The sequence below is a fragment of the Chroicocephalus ridibundus genome, chromosome 1 (assembly GCF_963924245.1).
Source record: "Chroicocephalus ridibundus chromosome 1, bChrRid1.1, whole genome shotgun sequence".
Classification (NCBI taxonomy): Eukaryota; Metazoa; Chordata; class Aves; order Charadriiformes; family Laridae; genus Chroicocephalus; species Chroicocephalus ridibundus.
In genome coordinates, this window is record NC_086284.1 from 133,549,008 (window position 1) to 133,574,521 (window position 25,514).

At 45.2% G+C, this 25,514-nt stretch overlaps 2 protein-coding genes across 2 annotated transcripts in view; both read left to right on the forward strand.

Annotated features, from left to right (window-relative positions):
- Positions 1-513: 513 nt before the first annotated feature.
- LOC134522170 (olfactory receptor 10AC1-like) lies at positions 514-1,524 on the forward strand. Its single transcript, XM_063349927.1, has one exon. It carries the CDS (start codon positions 514-516, stop codon positions 1,522-1,524), a length of 1,011 nt encoding a protein of 336 aa, XP_063205997.1.
- A 10,765-nt stretch (positions 1,525-12,289) lies between these two features.
- Positions 12,290-25,514, forward strand: part of EPHA1 (EPH receptor A1) — a 38,060-nt gene continuing 24,835 nt past the window's right edge. Inside the window, exons 1-2 of the mRNA XM_063353998.1 lie at positions 12,290-12,674; positions 16,678-16,745. Coding sequence (XP_063210068.1) covers positions 12,581-12,674; positions 16,678-16,745 — 162 coding nt within the window. The 5' untranslated portion in view covers positions 12,290-12,580. The remainder of the gene's footprint in view (positions 12,675-16,677; positions 16,746-25,514) is intronic.

Sequence of the window (25,514 nt, forward strand, 5' to 3'; positions counted from 1 at the left end):
CTGCAAGACCTAGGTGTTGATGGTCATCAAGATCCCAACACATCCATCTGCAGCTTCTTAGGACGCTCAGATCAGGAGTGTCCTCTCCTCAGGAGGAGAGTCCAATGGTGACTCTCAAAAGCAGAACAGGATGGAGAGACTAATCAGTGTCAACTCCTAAAGGGTACCTAATGCATGTTCAAAACCTCCACATGGTCACCAACCTAAGAACAACTCAGAAGAAGTGACAAAGACCCAACAGCTGACATTCCTTGTCACCAATGTCATGGCAAAGAATTCTAGGCAGATCATTTGGGCACAAGAACCTTGGTGGTTGTGAGAATATGGGTCTGAGAGTGTGTTGAATGTGACTGAGCGAAATCAGTTTTGTTTTTAAATGAAATCACCTTCCTCCCCACACAATGAGTTTTACCACCCTGGTTCTACAGTATTGCAACATTATTTCCTATACGGAATCGATTGCCAGGCATCAGGTCAAATTCAACTGTCTCCCTTCTGTTTCTCTCCCTGTAGATGCCATGTGAAGGCTGCACGGAGAGGGACAATAAGAGCACTGATCCAACCATGGAGTTCCTCCTGCTCGGCTTCTCTGAGCTTCTCTGTCTTCGGGTCCTCCTCTTCCTTATCTTTCTCATTGTCCATTTGGTCACATTGGCAGGGAACGTGATGATATTCATAGCAGTGGTTATGGAGCCTTCCCGTCCTCCCATGCTTTTCTTCCTCTGCCAGCTCTCTGTCATTGAGCTCTGCTATACCTTAGTCATTGTCCCCAAGGCGCTCCTCAGCCTGATAGTGGTGGACGGCAGCACCATTTCTTTCATAGGTTGTGCTGCCCAGATGCACCTTTTTGTGGCGCTCGGTGGGGCTGAATGCTTCCTCCTGGTGGCCATGTCCTACGACCGTTACGTGGCCATCTGTCAGCCACTTCACTACGTAGTGGTGATGAGTGAGGGGCTCTGCCTCAGGCTGGCTGTGGCATGCTGTCTGGGAGGCTTTGCTGTTGCCCTAGGGTTGACGATGGCTGTTTTCCGCTTACCTTTCTGTCAGTCGCGTCGCATCAACCACTTCTTCTGCGATGTCCCTGCTGTGCTACACCTGGCCTGTACACAGAGTTACACCCCTGAGCTGCCCTTGCTGGCTGCCTGTGTGCTCCTCCTGCTGCTCCCCTTCCTCCTGATCCTGACCTCCTATGTTTGCATTGCTGCTGCTTTGTTACGTGTCACTCCCTCCGTGGGAAGGTGCAAGGCCTTTTCCACCTGCATTTCACACTTGGCCATCACCTTGCTACATTACGGATGTGCCACCTTCATGTACATTCGTCCTAAGTCCAGTTACTCGCCAGCTCGAGACAAGATGGTGTCTCTCGTCTACACCAACATTACTCCATTACTGTATCCCTTCATTTATAGCCTGAGGAACAAGGAAATCAGAGGGGTCCTCAGGAAAATGTTGAAGAGAAAGAAAACAGCTCAGCTGAACTGGGATACTATCAGGGCTATGATGTGTGTGTCTGGTAAATGTTAGTAGAACAAAGGTGTGTGTGTTGAAAAAACAGCCCCATAACCATCATAGAATCACAGAATCACAGAATGGCAGGGGTTGGAAGGGACCTCTGGAGATCATCTAGTCCAACCCACCTGCCAGAGCAGGTTGACCTAGAGCAGGTAAACCGTGCTAGGACCAGATTCTCCATAGACTTCACTACGACAAATGCCCAGGCAGAATTCAACATGCATCGATACATTTATGACAAAAAGACCTCTCTGCTAAAAAAAACCACCAACCCAAACAACTTAAAAAAGGTTTCTAACATAGCGCTTTACCTAAAGGGAAATGCTTTACTGGCCTGTGAGGAAGAAGAGCTTTGATCAATTTGTGGTCTCACTTCTGTGGTCACATACGTACTCATGTTTACATTCATGTTCATCTCAGCACAATCAAAAGATCAACACAAAATTATTTTAAGCGGTTGTATTGGTTTCATTATTTTCCTCTGAAGATGAAAGTAAAAACTGGAAACTGGGAAGTCAATAAAAAAATTTAGACTGGTAAGTTTATCAGCAAAAAAAAATCTAAAGAGGGTTATTGGAAGTTCAGAAGAAGAAAGAACCTAGAAAGAAACGGAAATTGAGCTGTGGTCTTCCTCAAGTTTAGCAGAAGGCTGTGCTCCCGCATCCCATCACAAGTGGCAAGATCATTAATGTAAAATCCTCTTACTTTGAATTATTCTAGATAATGAAAATGAAAGTGCCATCGATTTGACAAGAGTATGACTTTGCTATGCCTGTTCTGCAGGAAGCAATCTCTCCTTTTACAGGGAGATACCTTAGGTTTGGATTGTTCCTATGGCAACATAAAGGCTAAGATACCGGTCCTATCACTTGACTTTTATCAGGAAAGACTGTATCATATAAATAAGGATGACCGAGGAGTGTTTAAGTCTATCATTGCAAGAGTAATAATCCCATTGCTGCAGTTGTTTCTTTAGCAAAACCAGTGAGAGCTACAGCCCAAGCTGGACCGCGGCAGACATAGGAGCCTGAAAGGTGCAAAGCAGCGTTATTTTGTGTGTTTCCTACATGTAGGCGGAACAGGATGATTCAGGCAAATTAGGGAAGATACGTTTTGGACAGGAACAGTGGGGGAAAAAGCAACTTCATTATTTTACTTAATACTTCACTCCCCCGTGGCTCTTTAAAGCCCAAACAGACCCTATGATTCAGAACCCACCTCTTACATACCAAATTGTTGAGAAAAAATTAAAAGGCTTGCTTCTGTTTCTCTGTCTAATCCAAAGGAATTTCAGCACTCCATATGCCCTCAACTCTCGCCCTTGGCAGATTGAGAGAGCAGAGTGATATTTGCTTTCTCTGTGCTAAAAACATTAAAAATTACGGTAAGTGGATTTGATTAATGTAAAAAATTGGCGCTGTAACTGAGGAAGTTAACTTGGAGCCATCTGACAAAAGAGAAATGTAGAATTTAAAACTCACATTAAAAGCTGTCTTCAAGTTGACAGTGTAGCCAGGCTAAAACATTAACACAGAATATTGGCTCTCATGTCAATGAATACCTAATTACTGCTGTGAGCAAAGGTTTAGCTGCATTATTTAAAATGATCAAAGCTGTAGCGAACATTTTAATCACCTGTCAGGTCTTCCAAAAATGAGTAGGGGAGGATCTCAATAAAAGCACATTACTAATAGAGAAGTACTTTAGAAGTACATTAGAGAAGTACTTTGAATCAAATACTATTAAAAGATTTAAAGATAGTAAATAACTGTAATGAGCATAGGACAAAACTGAAGCATCAATTTCAAATCCTGTCAAGTCAAATCAAGCTTTGAAGTTAATCCTGCTGTAAGCAGTGGGCTGGGATAGAGACCTCCAGAGGTCCCTTCTGAGATTCTACAGCAGAGGTTTCTAGGAGGTATTGATGTGCTCAAAAACCTGGGGACAGAAAGAGACTGAGGTTTATAATACTGATCAAAATCTTGGTAGACGCCCTCATGTGTTTCTGGCAGTTGCGGGCATGGGGTAGCAGAGATATGACTATCACAAGCAATGTGCCCTTGTCGTCAAGAAGGCCAACGGAATTCTGGGCTGCATAGAGGAGATTGTGGCCAGCGGGTCAAGGGAGGTCATTCTCCCCCTCTACTCTGCACTGGTGAGGCCACAACTGGAATACTGTGTCCAGTTCTGGGCTCCCCAGTTCAAGAGGGACAGGGAACTACTGGAGCGAGTCCAGCGTAGGGCAAAAAAGGTGATTGAGGTATTGGAGCAACTCCCTTATGAGGAAAGGCTGAGGGAGCTGGGACACTTTAGCCTGGAGAAGAGAAGGCTGAGGGGAGACCTTATTAATGTTTACAAGTGTCTAAAGGGTGGGTTTAAGGAGGATGGAGCCAGAATCTTTTCAGTGGCTCCCAGTAACAGGAAGAGGGGTAACAGGCACAAGCTGGAACATAGGAAGTTCTGTTCAAATATGAGAAAAAAACTTCTTTATGGTGAGGGTGACAGAGCACTGGAACAGGCTGCCCAGGGAGGTTGTGGAGTCCCCTTCTCTGGAGACTTTCAAGACCCACCTGGATGCAGTCCTGAGTAATGTGCTGTAGGCAATCCTGCTTTAGCAGGGGAGTTGGACTAGATGATCTCTAGAGGTCCCTTCCAACTCTGAAAATTCTGTGATTCTGTGGTTCTGTGATCTGCTGCTAGCTGTGAGAAGACAGCAGGGCTGTGTCCTGAATGAGAGATATTCCTCATGAACAGCTGCTGATTGAGAGGGCACTTCAGCTGACCTGTCCTCATGGCAAGGACATGGATGATGCCTTTGGGAGAGATGACACCATTGGGAGGGATGCCATGACTCAAACAGCAGCCAGGCGAGATTCCCAGCTCTTTAGTTGTGAGATACATGTGGGAAGCACAACTAGCAATGGGGACTTTCTGCAAAGACGCAGTCTCCAGCCAATGTCCTTGCAGACGAATGGAGTGAAGAGATAACCCAGCGCCCAAGGCTATCCCTCCTCCTGTCCCCACAGGTATTCTTGTGCCTATTCACAGCACCCTTTTCCCCTCTCCTATGCCCAGCTGTGTTGACTGCAGGCCTTTACTGTACAGATCTGTAGAGAGGACTCAGGGATGAGAGTGGGAAGAGGGAAGCTTATGATGTCAGAGTGGCAACAATGCATAGGAGACGTCAGAACTCTTTTGAAATGTTATCTTTCAATTGCCAGGAGCTGCCTGAGGCCCCTTTTCCACCCACCCCCACACCCTTTCACGAGTGTCTGTTTCAGTCCTGTTGACCCAGTACACTGTATGTTGAGAACTGGAGGGTGCCCAAGTGAAGTAAGACAGCAACATCCTCATGTAGGGCATGAGCACAGAAAAAAATAAGAAAATTTCCAAGTCCTTTTCAGAACTTCACAGTGAACAGCAAGAGCCAGTCACGCAGTGCAGAGTTAGACAACTGCATATTCCACCTCCAAGCAAAGATGAATAGGGCAAAGATCTTTCCGTGGGCATCATAATTATCTGGGTTGGGTAGGGTAGGATTTCAAGACCCCCCAGTGTATGAGTAATGGTCGGACCTGCATTCCACCACAAATGGTCCTGTCCTTTCTTGGAAATAGTATGCGTACATCCAAAAATTTGCAGAGGTCTGAGGTCTGGCAAACACAGGTGTCATGAGGGTTTTCAATGAAACCAGCTAAGACATCTCTAAGAATCCCTTCATGCTTTTCACAGCCATAAAAACAGAGTATTCATCCTCGCAATTAATTTTGTAAAGGCTGCCCGGAGCAAGGCACTAGATGAGAACACAGATCTCATCAGTGGTTGAGCGCCGGAGCTCAACCTGTAAGGCCTGTAAGATCTCATCGGTGTGGTCCATGGGCTCAGAAATGAAGAGGGTTTGGAGGACAATGACAGGTATGTTGAGCAACGTCCAGGGTACTCAAGGTCCAGTACATGCCATTCAAAGAGGTACCATCACGTAAGAAGGTACTTCAAAGTGGTATTTTGAGTGCCACTTTTTTTTTTTTTTCTGAGTGCCACTAGTACCACTGATACTGGTAAGGTACCAGTGAAATCTCCTTTTCAATGTAGAGAAACCAGTGAAAACTCCCTTTTTATGCACACTGTCAGTTTTGCTGGCAATCCAGGTAAGACATTTCCTAAAAATTGTTCCTATAAATAATCAATATCCTAAGAGAATTAAATGCACTTTCACTAAAAATACTTCCTTACTTTTCTACGAGTCTAAATGCAAAAAGTTTACTAAGGGAATGTGTTTCTGTTATGGATTAGGGAAGTTAAAATTCTGATGGAAGTCCAATTTTAAGAACATGAAGATGTTTCAATGTATTCAACTCCCCTAGGCAAAGGCACGTTATCACTGCCTGTCCATTTTTGGCTTTCATGGAAAGTGAGTCCACCAGCATCCCTTCTTTTAGATTCTTTCAAAGCTTAGAAAACCTGGAGATAATCCTATATTTACCTAAATAGCTTCCTTTGTCCTTTGATCTGACGCAGAATGAAAGCATCAAGGTGAAATTAATACAGCTATTTACAACAATGGAGTTGGAGCCAGTGAAAATGAGTGTAGGGACAGGATTAAACCTAGAAAGTGGACTTTAATATCACGAGGGTGAAAAGCTGTCAAAGATGGTGATTTTCTTTACTGAGAAAAGGGCCCTGTTTTCCATGTTTCTTACTCAACATGCCAAGGACAATAGCCATATTGACTTTACCATGATAAAAACTAGAATGCTATTTCTCTTTATGAGAATGAATGATATGAGAATTCTCTCTCTTAGAGGGAATGAATTTCTCTCTAAGATATTTATAGCTAGAAGATTTACAGAAGAAAGGAGGTAAGTCAAGTCGTTCCTGAGATTGTTTTGTGACATTATATGAAATTACTCACCCAGCATATAAAATCTGAGAGGACCCTATATGATATAAAAAAATAAAGTCCACGCTCCTATAAACAGGCTAATGGGGAACAAATATGCTTAAATATTCTGCCTTTCCCCCCCAGAATAAAAAATTTCTAGAATCTGAAAGCTTCTTCTTTTCCATCTGGGTTGTTGTGTAGGCAGTAAGTCCCCTTCACAGGACTGCCTCTGGAAGCAACCAGGAACACAGGACAAGAAATAATCAGGAGACCAAAGTGGAGTTGAGGAATGAGGTGAAGCTCCATGTCAGCTGGTTGGTTTCAGAGTCAGTTTCACTTTGCCCTGCCATCATCCCCACATCAAAAAGCTGACTGAAGGTGCTATTAATAATCCCAGCACTGTATCTCTAACCTAAAGCTCTTGGCTCTAAAGATCCTGCTGTGCTCAGTTATCTTTCCTGCACAAGTCCAGGAAAAAGTGAGAATGGGAAGGTCAATACCCATTGTGTACCCTTGGCTTTACCTGCATAAGTGCAAAAATACGAGGCGGTCTGGCTTAACAAATTGGTATGTAAAGATATAAGACCGTCTGGTTCTACAAATTGGTATATAAAGCTGAGGGGAGACCAGATGGCTCAGCAGCACGCGGCCTCTAGCCTAGTCACTGCTGAAAACCAGGTCACCTAAAATCTGCGTCGCGTTTTATTGTGGTTTTGGTCTACAGTTGTTCTCAGCATTTGTTTTGGTTTTCATGTTTTGATTTAATTATGAGTTCAAGTTTCAAAAATCAAGTTGGAAGCTGAACTGGGAATAAGGTTGACAGTGACTTGGGAAGATGCTACCACAATCAATGTCGTCTCTCCACCTGCAAGACAGCAAGGTGTCTGTTTCAAATATCTCCTTTTAACGTCAACATTGAAAATGCTCAGGACGAACGTAGGTTGTTAACACAGTGACCAGCGGCAACTATTTCATTTCTGCACAGGACAGCAACAGTGCAACACTGCAACACCAAGATTAAGCTACAACAGCAAGAAACGAGGGTGTTAGATTGTGGAGGCAACTCTAATTTGTCAGGAAGAGGACCATAAAAATAACTGCAGATTTGAAACAGACATAAAGGCTTTAAAATTGCTGTTAAAAAATCCAGAATTTAAAAGATTAACTCACGCATTCAGCTATCAGCGTAGAAAAAAGAAATTTAAAATCACACTATCAAAGTGACTAGTGATATGGCTGCTTACTGCATGTTATTAATGTTAATGATTTTTTTCAATGTTAGTGAGGTATTTTCACACTTAAGCACAACTAATCCAAGAGTGGGAAACAGCAACTAGAAAACATGAGCAAATTACAGAGATAGGTACTTGTCATGCAGAGACTACTATTGCTATATTATGAGCTGTGACTCAATTGCTGAAAATATTACAACCCTATTTTTCTACAACTTAGTTGAAGAAATCATGAGCATCTTCACTAGAAATCAGTTTTCTCTGGGTCAAATTTTATGTTTATCACACATATGCTGTTGTGTTACTAATGCTCAAGCAGAAATTGAATTCTGCTCTTTTTTTCTTCCTTTTTTTTTTTTTTCCCTGAGTCAGTAATAAAAGTAATAAAAAAGTGAAAACTTAATGCCACCAAGATAAATACCATCAAATGTGCCCAGGAAGCATGTGGTAAGTGTAGAACTGCACTTTTTTGATGTGTAAGTATATAATGTGCTATAATATCTATTTGAAAGTAACTTACAGTAACCATGTAGGGCAGATTTATGAATGGGAATATGAATCAGATTATATTATGACCGAGTTTGCATTGCTTTCCACTTGCCTATCCAAAATGTAGCATCCTGACATATGTGAAGCCCTGTTTTGGTTAGGTTTTGGGTTTTTTTGGTGGTTCGTTTTTTTTTTTTTTTTCTTTTTGCAATAGGTCCCTCGATTTCTCATAGCTTCCCTGTGGACCAGAAGCATTAACTTGGGAAGAAACACAAGAAACACAATCCCAGCCGTCACCAGAGAAAACTGATTGCATCACCCTTAAACTCCAGGTGGTCCCGATGGGTGGAATGGGCTGGTCCCAGCTCCTGCCACAGCACCTTGGGGTAACCGGGACCTCTCGGGCTCCGCATGCGCTGGACCACCAGGGGGAGCAGAACCGGGATATGAAGGCAAGAGAATTTTCTCAGGTAATTTCTGGGGAAAAGAAAGATCCTCCTCATTTCCAGGATGGTACAATAATTCCATTTCCTCCCACTTTGCAAGCCCAATAAGACCACGGCAGACCACATGCAGGGTAGTTTATCAAGAGACAAGAAAGCCTGTAGATCAGTCAACAGTGGAAATACTCTTCTGTGCCTAATTAGGTGTCCAGCCAGTGCATCGGTAGAGAAACACCTATGTGTACGTTGTTGATGAATAAGTAAGTGTAATTTTATGCAGGGGTACTGGCCTTCTAGTCCATGTTTAGTTCTTCCCACCGGTATGCTGGCCATCAAGTGCAGTCAAGTCCTCAAGTCCCTAAGCTAGGTGTGGCCACCTTATGATCCAGAGGGCTCACTTGTAATCCTTTGTAAGAGTTAAAAATACCTGTTTAAAGTAAATCTGAGTTTCTGAATGAAAAAAAGTCCATGTACAAAACTAATTTAACAGCTTAAACCACTAGATGGTAGGAGTCTATTTTCTGCAGAAAGACCGCCTGAAGTCAGCTGTTTGAAATATTCTAAGATAATTGCTGGTGGAGTAGAGCCAGAAAACTTTCCAAGATAAAAAAGAAAACACTAGAATATTAAACTGTGGTCGTGGACGTGAGAATAAGAGAGAGAGAGAGTGCACGAATTCTCTACAGGGAATGAAACATCAAAACCAAGCGTCCCCTAGGCTCTACAGAGCTGTCACAGGTTTTTCTTAGAGTTGTAGAATTAGTTAATAAGGAATGAATCAGAGGCCACAAAACAAGGGCAAGTTTATCCTTTAGTCTGAAGTGGGCTTGTTGCAGGATGTGACTGGGGCCCCGGGGAGCCCTACACATCTATGTTACTATAACACCTTACTGAAAGCCAGTTCAAGATGCACAGACTCAAGTTACCAGTACTAAAGGCTGACAGATGTAGGGATGCTTTGATAGTTTGGGAAGTGATATCAAGGGAGGAACTGTAGGGATTGTTTCTAGGTTCAGTTTCGTTCATCGTCTAGAAGGACATTTAACAGCGCAATGGTGAAACTCGCAGCTCTTTCTAAAATGTGAGGAGCAGCAAATACAGTAAACAATTTATATGAAATAGATGAAAGAGTTCTGTCTGAACTGCAGTTCAAAAGAAGCACGTCCCAACTCAGTCTTGGGAGTGCCCTTTGACTGTCCCAAAAGTACACCAAGACAAGGCCTGGTGCATACCATTCCTCCTCAGTTCCCTCACCACAAGCCCACATTTCTGTAGGAGGATATCCCAGGTGTGTTGTGTAGTGATATTTTCCAGCCAGATACCTAATCTCAGCGATACACAAAACAGGATACTGGGAAATGGGAGGAAAAAAATATGCCCTGCGCTTCAGAAATACTCAGGGGGACTAGAAACACCGGATGAGATTCAACTCAGAGACGTGCTGAGAGTGAGTTTAAAAGATGCAGTTATCTTCTTACCATCAAAAAGCACTGTGAAGCTCACTGTGAAGCCATGACAGTGAAAAGCTTGTGGAGGTGTAAATCATAGAATACGATTGTAAAGATAAAGATTTTTTTGAAATTAAGTTAGTTCAGGGAATTAGCTTTGTCCAACAGTTTATAAATTAAAAATCCAACCTTGTGATGCACAAGCAAAAGGATCTTGTCAATGAAGTACTCAACAGAGTTGTACGAATAATTCACATGTAGCAGTCCACTGTACTGGGTACAGCCTCTCTGTAGATTCCCTCTTTTTCCCTCTGGATCCGCATTTTGGTGCAGAGGACACATGGCAAAGCAATGCAGCAGAGCTTTTACAGAGAACAGTAAAGTTCCAAGCATTTGGGGTTTCCGGTTTTTTTTTATGTTTCCACTTGTTTAGAGATTTGCTGCAGAGCTTGATCTCGTTATAACTTTAGACCATATTTTGTTTGTCTACCGTCGTACACATTCTTACTGGGAGCTCCAGTAGATTAACTCCAATCTACAAAATGACAAAGTGGTGTATGCAATTTCTGGCCACTGTCAGCTGGAATACCCCAATGTCTGACCCCCACCAGCCAACACTAACAAGAGGGAGAAAAAGAAAGTGAATCTTCCTTAGGCCTTCCTCTCCAGTAAGTCTGTTCCTGCCTATTCCAGACGGCTTAGATCAAATGTGCTGAGTATCTGCCCACTGACAGAACAGGGACAGAGCATCCCCAGGTTCTTCACCCCAGAGCTTTGGCACGTCTGAGATTCTACAGATGCAAACTCAGGTAGCCTCAAGGAACTGAATGTAAGGCTGTAACACTGTGGGTTTTTGCCTTAGGAAGGATATGAGCTCCTCAGCTGCCCTTGAGCCTTACCCTCCAGTTGCAAATGGTTCTTTCACGTTTCTTGTTCTATGTAGGCCTCATCTATGCTGTCCCGTCACAAAGGAGACGTCAGCCGCGGGTCCATCTGCCCCGTTGCTACGTCATAGACTGAAGAAGGCGCAGTATTGTACAGATGGAGGCTGAAATGGATACATTACACTGGTGCAAGCTCAAGGTATGGGATGTAGACAGGGAAACCTTATATTGGTGCTGCAATGGGAGTCATTCAAATGTGGGGAAAGGTGGGCATAAAAATTTGAGACTTAGCACCATAGACTGAGAAAGATCACTTTAGACAGGATTAAACTGGAATAAATTTAAGATATAATTACTCAGAATGACATTAATGTTTGAATTATTTGTACTGACATTTTACTTCATGTGCTGTGTAAAATTTAAAGCTTAGTATTTTAACCATTTGTTTTCAAATTTCTCTTGCCTGTGCTCAGATTTCTTGGGATAGAATTTGGTTTTCCAAGATGTATGGTTAGACATTCACAGAACTCGCTGAAAGATTTAGATGCAAGGGACCTCAGGAGGTCCATAGTCCCAGTGCCTGCTCACAGCCAGGCTGACTCCAAAGCTAGATAAGTCACTCATGACTGCGTCCTTACAAGTCTGGAACATCTCCAAGGGTGGAGATCCCCCAGCTTCTCTAGGCAACCCGACAAAGTCCTTTCTTTAGCCTTCCTTGGGGAGGAGGAGGAAGAGAGCAGGAGGAATGCAGCCTTACAGCAAGTGGAGGAATAATGTCAGCTGTATTTTATGGGGAGGGGTGTAACAGCTGCGTATGGGTGGGAGTAACATCCTCGATCAATGGCAAAAGAGATACCACAAAAAGCAAGTTCTTTCATATTTATGTCCTTCAAGGAGGAAACTAAAAGTCCCATGAGGACTTCCTGAGCAGAGCGAGTACCCTTCTGGCTCAGTTGCTCTCCCGTGATTTTTGTATCGAAAAGCAGGCACCTCCCGGTGATGCTGAGGAGCTTGCTGAAAGGAAAACACTAACTCTGCCGGATAAAGTCGCACGGCTAGCACTCTGTGACGTGCTGTCACAGCCTGGGGAACAAAATGGGCGGCTACCACTACCTACAGACGGATTCCCTAAATATCTACTGCAAGGACGGCTCGGTGGTTGTAGCCACGTTGTCACAGAGAGAAACGGACCGAGCCGTCCCTATGGCGGTGTCTGGGTTGTTCTCGTCTCTAAAAGTTACAGGTGGCCCCCCGGAGGGTGTCCGGGGACAGAGGTGGGGGTCAGGAGTGCCACCCCGGCGGCGGCGGCGGCGAGGCCGGAGCAGGTACGGTGGCGAGGGCTGCCCAGGAGGTGGCAACCGGGAGCCTCTTTACGGGACTGGAGCAAAGGTGGAGGGAGGCTCCCAGGAAAAAAAGGTGGCTGCCTTTAAGGTGGGTTTATTTGCCTGCCAGATGGGAAGTCTGTGACCAGCCCCTTTAAAAACAGGTAAAGGCAGTAAGGCTTCTCCACCCACTTGCCTTGATCTTTCATCATAACTGTGGGCCAGGCAGGGAGGTTGTGCAATGTGTGCGCTGCCGTCAGGAGGCTGCGGGAGAGGTTCATGCACTGCCAGCGGGAGCCAAAGCTCGGCGGAGGCCTGAGCCGGGAGAGCGGGCAGGGGCTGGCAGCCAGCCCCCCTCTCCAGCCAGCATGGAGCTGAGGACCTGGAGCGGCGGGATCAAGCTCTCCCTGGGGCTCTTTCTCTTTGGGGCTCTCCTTCCTCCCGAGGTGCCTGGGAAAGAAGGTAAGCGTGGGACCCGCTGGTGCCTCCGCCTGCAGGCTTGGGTTTGGGCGGGCAGGTAGAGAGGGACCTCTCTGAGGAGCAGGGAACAGGATCTGGCCTCCACGCATGGGGCCGAAGGGACACCACAGCCTGCCCAGAGGGAGTTCGAGAGGAACCGGGGTGTTTGGGGAGGGCTGGTGGCTGTTGGGGGGACAAAGGCCAGGAGCAAACCCCATCTGACTCTTGGTGGCTCAGTGAACTGAGCCCAGGTAAGTTCTCCCCCTCCCTCTCCGCCCCCTCCCATGTTGAAGCACAAATGCCTCCGCTTATCCAGTGATCCAAAAGAATTCTGCCTCTGTTTGCCTTAAACATAAGCATTGCAGATAACAAGTTTAAACACAAACTCAGAAAGTTTCTGCCCCCCCCCCAACACCCCCGCAGTTTCCTCCCGAAGCCCTCTTGGGAGTTAACCCTTGTGAGCAAGCGGACAGTCATTTTTTTGAAGGCTTGGAAGGTGAGGCAGTCTCTTTCATCTAGCCCAGTGTTGGAAGGTAGAGCTGGGCTTTACAATTTCCTCTTCCATCTCTCCTTGTAAGACTCCCTTGCTTCCCTTCTCTGTTCCACTTAGTCCCTTTTATTAGATGTAGTGATCTTTTTTCCTTCCATCTTGGCAGTTGCGCAGTGGTTATGAAACAAGTAGGGAATGGGAATTTTAATAGAGAGGTGAGAAGAGTAAATCTCTGTCCTGTTCGCTGCCTCCTCCTGCAGTTAATTCCTGACAGAGGCTTCTAGTCTCTGCTTTACACAGGGAAAGGTGTTGGGGCTTTTCCATCCCAAGGACAGCCCTCTCCTTTGCTGCTTCAGGCTCTCGATGGAGAGGACTTAGTCATAACTGGCAGTTCAGCCATGGGCTCATCTCAGACTCTGTGAGTGCTGCGTGCTCTATTAAAGCGTTCTTGACAAGCACATTTGTATTAAGCATCCAGCTACATGCATGCAGCGAGGTGACATTGTGGAGAAGGCCAGCCCAGGTGAGAAGTAACATAAGGTAGCTCCACGCAGGCTCTGGTTTCCGTAAGTGTGTGACCAGTAGTTGGCAGTAACACTCAGGGACTTCTCTCCCAACTTCTCCCCTATCTCAACCATCTCATTTGGGCTGTGTCTGTGATCCACTCCTCCTTAACGCATCTATCTGGGAACAGCTCATTTCCCTGGCGTCCTCTCTTATCTGAAGTCTTTCTTCTTTTTGGGGCGATCTCCTCCCATGTGGCTGGACAGCCACATGAGATTCCTAGCAGTGAGGCTCTGGACCAAAGAGCTGGTAGCTCCAGAGTACTCCCCGTGCTCTTGTAGTCTTGCTGACTCATTATTCCTTTCCTTGGAGGATCCCCGTTGTGGGTTTCACTTTGAGAGGTACTGCCTGAGAGTGGACTTCACCCCCTCCGGTGAGCACTTGGCAGCTGAAGGAGCTGCTGCTGGCGGTGCAGTGGCATGGCACATGGCACACGGGCTCTGCAAGGTTCCCGTCCTGGCCGCTGCCGAGTTCCTTTTCCCTTGCTCTGATAGAACTTGCCATTCAGCCCCTCTCACTTCCACATCACTGCTGCAGGCCTGAAGTGCGTGGGATAGATATTATCTGGGTGATGGTTCTGGAAGGACAGGCTACCTCACCCTGAGAGTTTTTGGAGCCAACAACACAGGAACAGTATCTCAAACAGGGAGACTGAGAGCAGGAGGGAAGTGAGTGAGGAGCCTTGTCTGGACAGGGAGTCTGTGGCTAGGAAGGTTTTGCCATATGACCATGCTGTGAACACCGCGAACTTGCAAAACCTGGATTCCTGCTTTTCCCTTCTCCCAATCCCGAAAGGGTGTTTCAGAGGTGAGAACAGCAGTGCAATCCCTCTTATCTCTGATTCTGGGCCCGCAGCCTGCTTCCTCATTCCACAGGACTTTTGCTGATCTGCACTTTACACTCTATTACTTGTAGTTGGCAGGCAGTATTTGTAAAGCAGTCAGATGAGGGGGAGGAAATCTGGTTATTTAAATACCATTTAAATATTTTCCCCCTCCTACCTTTCACCCCCAAATTCTTTTCTGAGATGTTTAGAAATGACCCCTCTGAATACACCCACAGGAATCTAAAAGGGAATCCAAGGAATTTTTCCTGTTTCCTGTGCTCCCGAAGTGGGGCTGCAATAGGTGCACCGAAACCAGTAGTCTGTCCTGGCAGCACCGGCAGACCCAAAGGCAGGCACGAAGCTGCACATCCAGCAGCACGACTTACTCCCAACTCCTCTCCCTTCTCCCAGTTTGCCTACAAAGTGATACATTTTTAATTTCTCTTCAGATCAAGACTTGAGGACAAACCCTGATCGCATTTTCAAATTTCTTTGAGGGCTAAAAATGAACGTACTGCTGAATTTCTCCTTTGTCACATGGCTAGAGAGGTGGGCCCGTGCAAACCTCATGAAGTTCGACAAGGCCAAGGTCCTGCACTTGGGTCAGGACAATCCTCATTATCAATACAGGCTGGGGGATGATGTGATAGGGAGCAGCCCTGCGGAAAAGGGCTTGGGGGTAGTGGTGGATGAAAAACTGGACATGAGCCAACAGTGTGCACTCGCAGCCCAGAGGGCCAATCGCATCCTGGGCTGCATCAAAAGAACCGTGGCCAGCAGATCCAGAGAGGTGATTCTGCCCCTCTACTCTGCTCTCGTGAGACCCCACCTGGAGTACTGTGTCCAGCTCTGGAGCCCTCAGCACAGGAAGGACATGGACCTGTTGGAGCGGGTCCATGAGGAGGGCCACAAGGATGATCCGAGGGCTGCAGCGCCTCTCCTATGAAGACAGGCTGAGAAAGTTGGGGTTGTTCCGCCTGGAGAAAAGAAGACTCCAGGGAGACCTTATAGTGACCTTCCAGTACCTGAAGGGGGCCTACAAGAAAGCTGGGGAGGGGCTGTTTGCAATGGCATGTAGCGATAGGACGAGGGGCAATGGCTTTAAACTAGAGCAGGGTAGGTTTAGATTAGGCATTAGGAAGAAGTTCTTTACAGTGAGGGTGGTGAAACACTGGAACAGGTTGCCCAGAGAGGTGGTGGAGGCCCCATCCCTGGAGACATTCAAGGCCAGGCTTGATGAGGCTCTGAGCAACCTGATCTAGTTGAAGATGTCCCTGCTTACTGCAGGGGGGTTGGACTAGATGCCCTTTGAAGGCCCCTTCCAACCCAACACATTCTATGGTTCTCTGACTCCAGGAGCCAAGGCTTAACAAAGCCATGTGGGGCAATTCTGCAAGAGGCCTCAATGCTATGGCCAGGAGCTGTTATTCTCTTGCTGTCATGGCTAAAACAGTCGTGGCGGGGAGAGAGTGAAATGATTTCCAGGCCACCATCAGATGGTGGTCAGCCTGGGTCAGAGGTAGAAGGTCCAGCAGTTTGAGCAACTGATGCATCTCATGGCTTTTGGGTACTCTGATGGTGGAAAGTCCCTTCTATGACTTCACACTGCCTCTGTAGTTTCCCACTGTGCTTCAAGCACTGAATAGTACCCCCAGGGGACACTGATTGATCTTTTGTGTTGGTAATTTATTTGATCACCTGCCTCTTCATTCATTTTGTCTGCTGCCTTCCTATTCCAAGCAAAGCTGTATTCAGCTGCTAATGCTGGATTCCCATTTCAATAGGCTTCAGCCTTCTGCTCCCATTTTGGGTCAGCTCTAGGAAGCAAAAATTTGTCGGGGTTGCATTTTTTCTGGATGTGTGTGGGTGTTACTTTAGAGGAGGGTGGAAGAGAAGGGGTTCTTTTACATGAGGAAAACCTTTTAACTCCTGACTAGCTGCACTGTCTTGTATCTTCCCATCCTTCTTCTATCTGTGCTTTTTGAAGGTAAAAGGTCACAAAGGAATGGGGCTGTGGGCTCAAGGAAGTGCCAACTTTGTCTTCTGTGACAGGACAAGGATGAAGCCATTCCACAAGCCATAAGAGCTGGTTCACTGATTTTACTTTTTTTCCCTCTGTTTTTCAGTGGATCTGCTCGACACAAGCACTGCGCAGGGTGAACTGGGCTGGCTTCCAGACCCTCCCGAAGTAGGGGTGAGTACGCACGTTCAAGGAAGGGGAGCCACTGGGAGTACTAAATGATGGAAAAGCATAATCCAACTTGAAATTTCACCCTGCCTCTCACAATCGCGCTTCTGCAGCTCCACCCTCTCCTGGACATTGTATGCTTTGTAAGTCTATCATCTCCCTTGCAGCCTCTTCACCTCTGCAGCCTCATCCACTAGCCAGCTGTTTGAGGTCTAATGCCTCATTGACTTCCAGTGGCTGGTCCGATGCCTGTTGACTGCCAGTAGCCCTCAGTGATTAAATATGTCCTTGAAATACATTGCTTCCATGAAGTAATAAACCTTAATAGAGAAAAGAGAAAAAAAATCAAATCATCACCCAGTTTTTCATCCTAACATGTTGCAAATACATCTTATGTTTCCTTTTCCGGGCAAACAGCCATGGCAGAAGTATTTCTGTCTCCAAGTCTCTTATGAATTTAGAATCTTTGTCTGTTTAAGGCTGTTCTGTCCTTTTTCCTCTTGAGTATTGAACCGAATGATTCAGTTGTACAAATTTTTTAACTCAGCAGCTGACTGAAGAAATAACTGTTAACTCATGGGGCAGAAGTCTGGTCTACTGGGTGGGCTGCAGGGTCCTAGGACTTTACACCCAGCCCTAATGCTGTGTTTGGCCCCAACAGCTGATAACGAGAGAGGCATTTCCCTTTGTTTCATGACTGTAAAATTGAGTTGATGGAAGTGCTTCAAAATCTACTCCTGAAACCACTGCAAAATTGGACCCCAAAAGACAGCTGGGTTCTCAGCTATTTTTGTACAAGTACAGCTATTTTGTGCGAAGTACAGTTGAGCAGTCCCTCTAGCGTCACAACCTACGTTATCGAAGATGGTTTCCTTTGTAACAGCAGGACTGTGGGAGTGGTGGAAGGAAGGCACAAAGGAAAGGGAATTCAGGGACTGCGCTGCAGTAGTTAGAAGGACGTATGTTAACATATAGTTCCAGTGCCTCATCCATGCTCTTGTCTTTCTAGCAAGCCCCAAGCTCTCCTGTGGAGAAAGAGTCTTTACCCTTGCTGCTTATAAAGCAGACCTTGGTTCAGCCTGTTCCTAACTCATTTTCATAACTTTCTTCTGTAAAGCACTGTGGCTGGTTTAAATTCACCCCAGCCTCCTACTCCTGGTAGTTTTGCTGGGTGAACTGGAGCCAGACTGCGAGGTTCTCCTATACTCGCGTAACTGCATTTGTTTCATTTGTACAGCTGTTTTGGTTGTTATTATTATTATTATTATTATGATACCCTACTCAAAACAGGTGCCCTAGTGAGACATACATGTAGATCGTGTTTTGCCCATTGTTCCCTTTGTTGTCCCCATCAACTGTCTGTATGGTAATTTTAACCCAATACTAGGCTGCAGGCATGCTTCAGGATGAAGTCTGCCTCTTCAAGAGATGGGGAAAAAAACACTGAAAAGTGCATTCTAAAAATAATCTGATAGAAAGATGACAAAAGCTTTGTTACAGAACACCCGTTTTTTGCACAGTTGGTTCACAGCAGTGCTAGGAGCTGGCATACCCTTCTGCTTGGGCCACATCTGCTTTTTAAAATATGTATATTTAAAATAGAGTAGTTGTAACTGGGAATTGTAGAAGGTGCTGAGAAACACGGCCTGAGAGCAATCTAAACTAATAGATCAGGATACTGATGACCGATAAACTCACAGAGGATGAAGAATAGATTCTTTGACTTCTAGCGAGCAACTCTTTTGCAGGGGTTTGTCTAATTACATCATTTCCCAATAACTGTTAGGTGGAAGGCTGACAAATTGCCACAAGGAAAAAGGGAACAATGGGCGATTCTCTTGGAATCAGAACTTTGAACAATTGTTTCTGAAATTATTCTTCCAAAATGAAGAAGTAAATACGTCTGAAAGAGAACTGAGATTAATTCAGAACATTTTTTGACACAAAAGAGCTAAGATTAATACTGAATACTCTGACTAGCTTGATTAGTAACAGAGTGGAAACATCTGAGCTGTATTGCATACAGATTTGAAGGGTAGCTGCTTGCTACCTAACCTCAGATGCCACAGATCTCTCATCTGTGAGCTGGATTTGTGTCAATATGCTTATCACAGAGGAGGAATTTGCTGTGAGGAATTTTCATTCTTTATATGAACAAGGTCTCCGAGGCATAGCCCAGAAGAGGCTGGATAATTCTGCGGAGGCAGAATTACACCTTTTTTCTCTCCTCACTTTTAGCCAATGACAGTGGATGAAGTGGCTTGTTGTGTGTGATTGTTTCATGGTCAGACGTGGTCTGTATCCAGTATAGATAATGCTTTCTGTTAACACATGCTCAGCCTAAGAACACCGAGCTGTATACCAGTCAGTTTTGGACAGTAGGAGTCAATTTTCTGGACTTCTAGAGCACATTAACTGGCACTGAAATCTTGCCTAAGCTTAAAGAAAGTCTTTAAGTGAAAGTGTCTGTACCTTAAGTAAAGTGTCTGTAGAAGTTTGTTTGCTAAAAGGTTTGCGCTAGCTTGCTTTGTAGTAGCTGTTTAGAAAGGGTTTCATTCATTTTAGGCTGTTACTTGAAACTAGGTGTATTGGGTTAGCGTGGCAAGGTTTTGGTAGCAGAGGGGGCTTTTCTGGGAAGCTGCTAGAAGCTTCCCCTATGTCTGATACAGCCAATGCTAGCTGGCTCCAAGATGGACCCGCGGCTGGCTGCGGCTGAGCCCATCAGTGATGGTGGTAGGGCCTCTGGGATAACAAATTTAAGAAGGGGGAAAAGCTGCTGCACAAAAATGGCAGCTGGAGAGAGGAGAATATGTGAGAGAAAGGACTCTGCAGTCACGAAGGTCAGTGAAGAAGGAGGGGGAGGAGGTGTTCCAGTCACCGGAGCAGAGATTCCCCTGCAGCCTGTGGTGAAGACAGGCTGTCCCCCTGCAGCCCATGGAGGTTAATGGTGGAGCAGATATCCACCTGCAGCCTGTCGAGGAGCCCATGCCAGATTAGGTGGATGCACCCGAAGGAGGCTGTGTCCCTGTGGGAAGCCCATGCTGGAGCAGACTCCTGGCAGGACCTGTGGACACATGGAGAGAGGAGACCACACTGGAGCAGGTTTGCTGGCAGGACTTGTGACCCCGTGGGTGACCCACACCGGAGCAGTCTGTTCCTGGAGGACTGCACCCTGTGGAAGGGACCCACGCTGGAGCAGTTTGTGAAGAACTGTAGCCTGTGGGAAGGACCCATGTTGGAGAAGTTCATGGAGGACTGTCTCCTGTGGGAGAGACCCCACACTGGAGCAGGGGAAGAGTGTGAGGAGCCCCCCCCGAGGAGGAATGAGCAGCAGAGACAATGTGTTATGAACTGACCGCAACTCCCATTCCCTACCCCCCTGCGCTGCTTGCGGGGAGGGGGCAGAGAATTCAGGAGTGAAGTTGCGCCTGGGAAGAAGGGAGAGGGGTGGGGAAGGTGTTTTAAGATTTGGCTTTATTTCTCATTATCTTACTCTGATTTGATTGGTAATAAATTAAACTAAATTCCCCCAGGCAAGTCTGTTTTGCCCATGATGGTAATTAGTGAATGATCTCTCCCTGTCCTTATCTTGACTTTCATTATATTTTTTTCTCCCCGTGTCCAGCTGAGGAGGGGAGTGATAGAGTGGCTTTGGTGAGCACCCAGCATCCAGACAGGGTCAACCCGCCGCACTAGGTCCTTAAAAACTAGGACCTTAAAAAGGCAGATTGTAGTTCCTATAATCACTTTCTTATCTTTCATACCACACCCCCCTCCATCATCTAACAAAACCCTAATTTTTTTGTCTTTGAACTTTTGAGATAGCAATGCCAGTTGGGCGTGGGAAGGTGTATTACAGCACTAGTGATAGATTCATTTTAACATATATCAGAGAGCGAATGGCGATCACTTTGAAGGTGTCAGGAGTCTAGAATTTACTTGCTCTGACACTTCTTCAAGGCTCCCCATGCTGCACAAACAGCCTGGCTACTTCAACTGATTTAAAAAATCACTGAAACAGTCCAAAAAGGACTTCTCAAATCCCCTCACGAACAAATTCAGTTTACCGGCCATAGTAGCATTGCTTCTCGGCAGCTTGTAAAATAACGGTATAAAAAGTTATTTATGCCTATTTTGCTTCCACGTATAATTGCATCAGCTTTGAACAGATGGTAATTGGAAATCATGTTATCCTCTTGCATTTTTCTTTTAATAGACAAGGCCCTGAGCAACCCAACCTGCCTTTGAAGTTGGCCTTGCTGTGAGCAGGGGACTGGAGTAGAGACCCAAAGGTCCCTTCCCACCTAAAGCTTTCTGTGTTTACCTGATAGTTTTGCACTTTGTTTGTTAGCATTCTGAGCTTGCATTTTTAGCCTAGGCACAAAAGGTCCTTCCAGTTTTTCCTGATTTGATGTTTTGAATGCTGTAATATCTATTCCTATGGATTTTCTGTATCAGTTTATGGAGACCTACGACACAACGTACTGGGCAATCCAATATTTGTCTGTAGTTGCTATCACTATTTCACCCCTCGCTTGTGGGCCTATCTTGCAATTTTCCTTTTGTCCATTATTTCCAATTTCTTTTTTGTGTGTGTGAATAGTATTTGCATAATCCAGTCATACTTTCATGGGTATATGTGACTACTTAAGTTCTTAGCCATTTGTACTGTCGGATGCTGCATTCTGGGCCTCTCAATATGGCTTTCTGTCTCTATGCTGTTGAGTGGATTGTAAATTAAACACACTTTATTCTTTTTTAGCTGGTGTGTTTTCTTGGAAGGCAGGCTCTCACCAGTTCTGCAGTTGTCTTTGCTTGTAAAAGAGTCCTTTTTCACAGTACCTTTGTTTTTAAATTGGATATCTGTTATTTCAGGAGTGACATGAACTCTGCTGCTGCCACTAATTGCCAAACTGTGTTATATTTATTACATATTAAAGGTTCAGCAATGCTCAGTTCTCAACAGGTAGCTGGTTTATGGATCTTATTTTTCCCAAATGATATTCCTGCATGAATCATAGTATTATTAAAGCTTCCAGGTGATTTTCTTAGTTGCCATTCTAGGCAGCCATTGTTTGCAATCTCATATCCATGGTGAGATGGAGGACATAATTTTTTCTGCCTGTTCCTTACCCTTGCTGGCTTCCACACATACTTCAAAGTGCTGCTATCAGTTTTATATTTTCTACCAGGTCTCCCTGTGTGCATGTGTCCTGATACGCTCAATTTTTTCAAAGTCTACCTTCACACAGGACTAAGGATCTGCATTTAACCCCATTGATCTAACATATCCCAGACGATATTCATAAATAGCCACTAACTGCAACTATTGTGGCTCCAAAAACACTTGAAAAACTTTGGAAATTATGTAATTCTTGAGCAGTTCTTCACCCCATGTTTCACGGGAAGTCTGATTGTGAATAGAGCAGCTGCCAAAGCTATGTGAATACAATTTGAGTAAGCCAGTGCTTAGATTTTATTCTTTTATGCTGTTATTTTTCTATTAAATCCCAGGCATAGTACAAATTCTGCACTGCTCAACTGTTTTCTTTAGCTATTAGACTAGATCAAGTACCTGGGACCTGTCGGCAAGTTTTGTATCACTGACCACACAACAATGTTTACATGCCTCCGGGTTCTAGCAAGGCGAGATACTGTTCCACCGGCCTAAGAGGTCCTAGATGTTAGTAACAGCTGATGGCTGGTTTCCGTTTCACCAATTCTGCTCAGACAGATAGACCTGGTTGCAGGAGTTGAATGCACCATTAGCAAGTTTGCTGATGATACCAAACTGGGAGGTGCTGTTGACTCTCTTGAGGGACAAGGGGCTTTGCAGAGGGATCTAGATAGATTGGAGCATTGGGCGATGATTAACAGGGTGGAATTTAACAAGTTGAAATGCCGGATTCTGCACCTGGGATGGAGTAACGCAGGGCATAAGTATAAATTGGGAGAGGCATGGCTGCAGAGCAGCCCTGCAGAAAGGGATCGCTGGTTGGCAGCAGGCTCAATAGGAGCCTGCAGTGTGCCCTGGCAGCCAAGAGGGCAACCCGCATCCTGGGGTGCATCAAACACAGCATCACCAGCTGGTCAAAAGAGGCGATTATCTTGCTGCATTCAGCGTTGGTGCAGCCTCACCTGGAGTGCTGTGTGCAGGTCTGGGCCCCACAATTTAAAAAGGATGTGAAGGTCCTTGAATACCTCCAGAGGAAGGCAACAAAGCTGGTGAAAAGCCTGGAAGCAACGTCTTATGAGGAGTGGCTGAGGACTTTGGGCTTGTCTAGTTTGGAGAAAAGGAGGCTAAGGGGCAACCTCATTGCTGTCTGCAGCTTCCTGAGGAGGGGAAGTGGAGAGGGAGGTGCTGAGCTCTTCTGCCTGGGATCCAGTGATAGGATGTGTGGGAATGGGTCAAAGCTGCACCTGGACTTCTTTACTGAGCGGGTGGTCAAACACTGGAACAGGCTTCCTAGAGAGGTGGTTGATGCCCTGTGTCTGTCAGTGTTGAAGAGGTATTTGGACAATGTCCTTAATAACGTGCTTTAACGTGGTCAGCCCTGAATTGGTCAGACAGTTGGACTAGATGACTCTTTTAGGTCTCTTCCAATTGAAATAATCTATTCTATTCTATTCTATTCTATTCTATTCTATTCTATTCTATTCTATTCTATTCTATTCTATATGAAGGAATAGTGTTGCAGGCCACACAGCCCTCAATCTGCAAGTGATTCCAGCGCGGCACTCCTATTTCTTTAAAACTGGGCAGTTCACTTAATCAGACTTCTTGGTATCTTACTCAGATAGTCTTACCTGGAATGAATCTCAGCCAATCATCTGTTTGTACCACCCAAAGGTGGTGTGAAAAATAACCATCAGAAATGCTATTGTGTGCATCTCTTCCCACAACTGTTGACAATGCATGTCCTTTAAGATCTAACTCAAAGGGATGTCATCACCTCTGAGCCTGGAACAGAGCAGCAGTATCAGGCATAGGGGATTAGCTCTTCCAAGGGAACAGGATCTGTATAGAAATAAGGGACAAAAGCCTAGTAAAGTCAACAACTAACTGGAAATGGGAACAGCTCTGGCTTCAGGGTCATATCCTGACGTGCCCTGCTGCTGTTGATATGCAGACTGGTGGAGATATTTGATGATATTCTGTCAAGTGAAAATTAGTTATTTTGTGTGGATTTGGGTGAGAAGTAAAAAAAATGTTATGCATATTCAGATATACTTCACTTTACTCAAAGGGGTAAGAGGGGGGAGTAAAAAAGAAAGTGAGATGAGAGGAAGTAAAGTGTAAATTAATAACTGTACCGTAGGCCAGATTGCATGAGCCACCAACCAGGTAGCTGAGGATGAAGTCACTGCCACAGATCCAGGCAGCAATCCCAGCTACTGAACTCGCTGTTGTGTCCTGAAGGGCAGAAAAGACTGAGCCAATGCAAAGATGCCGTACAACCATGACATGCAACACCATGGCTGCTCAGGCAGTACAGTGATGACAGCACCGTTGCCTGGGAGCTTTGGGAAGCTGATTCACCCTTTTATAGCTGTTGAATGAGAGTGGACAAGGTTCACTGAACTTCCTCACGTCAACACAAACGCGCCGCAAGTCAGATGGAGCTTTGAGACGAGTCTGCCTATAGCAAGGTCCTCCAAGAAGACTAACAGGCTATTTAAAGTAAAAAACAAAACAACTTTTATTATAATACCAACCAAAATACTGGTGAGTTTCCAGGCAGGCAGATTAGAAAGGAAAGGCTTTATATTTTTTGTTGCCTGCTTTGTCCTTACTGGATGGGCCAGTACGGACCCAATGGAAGTACGATTCTTATGATCTCAGAGGCAGAGTTGCAGAAAAAAGTGCCCATTCTCTCTGATTTCTTGAAAGGTTATTTCTGTTGCTTCTGAGGCCTAGTTTCTGGCTTCTCTATGCTTGACCTGGAGCCTGCCAGCTCCTCACTGTGAATTTCGTGCTGCCATCTCCTGCAGTTTCTTTTCTCCAAGCAGGTTTGATCATCTCGAAGAAAAGGCACAATTACCCTGTCCCTCTGTAGGATTCCACCTGATCTGTCACTCATCTGTAATGGGAACCTATGCAAACAGAGCAGATATTGCCCATTGCCATCACAGTAACTTCCCAGGTTCTCTGTAAATACTGGTAGTATATTTGACACACCATACAAAACCATAACTCACCATACAAAGCCCTTTGCCTTCGAAAAAAAACAACAACCAAATCACTTCCATTTACAATGGATCCTATGTGATGTACAACGTAATGCAAAAATAACGTTAGAGCGGACATTTGCTTTATTGGTAACACGACTTTAGCCAAGAACTCTGAACTCTTAAGATGCACCATCTGATTTTCCACTCCTGTCCTTTTTGTAGTTATTGGTATTGTTGGTGGGTGTTAGCAAGGTAGGTATATACAAAACAAGTGTTCCAAAATACCTAGGTGAAATGTTGGACTAGAGTATCATTATCCCTTAACTAATAGCATCAGTTGTGACCAGAACTGTTTTCATGCAAGACCTTAATGTGGCCAGACAGTTCAGAGAATGAGCAGACAGCAGAATCTGGGTTTGATAAACAGGTTCTGTAATCAATGCGCTGGAGCTCCGTGGCTCACATTAGCACCTTATCTTCCCGTAAGAACCTGAGTACAAGTTAAATTGGAAGGAGATGGGTGGGATGGAGACCTAGTGCCCTAAAGGACAAGTAATTACATAATGCAGTTGCTCCTCCCTGAAAATAATCAATGCATCATTG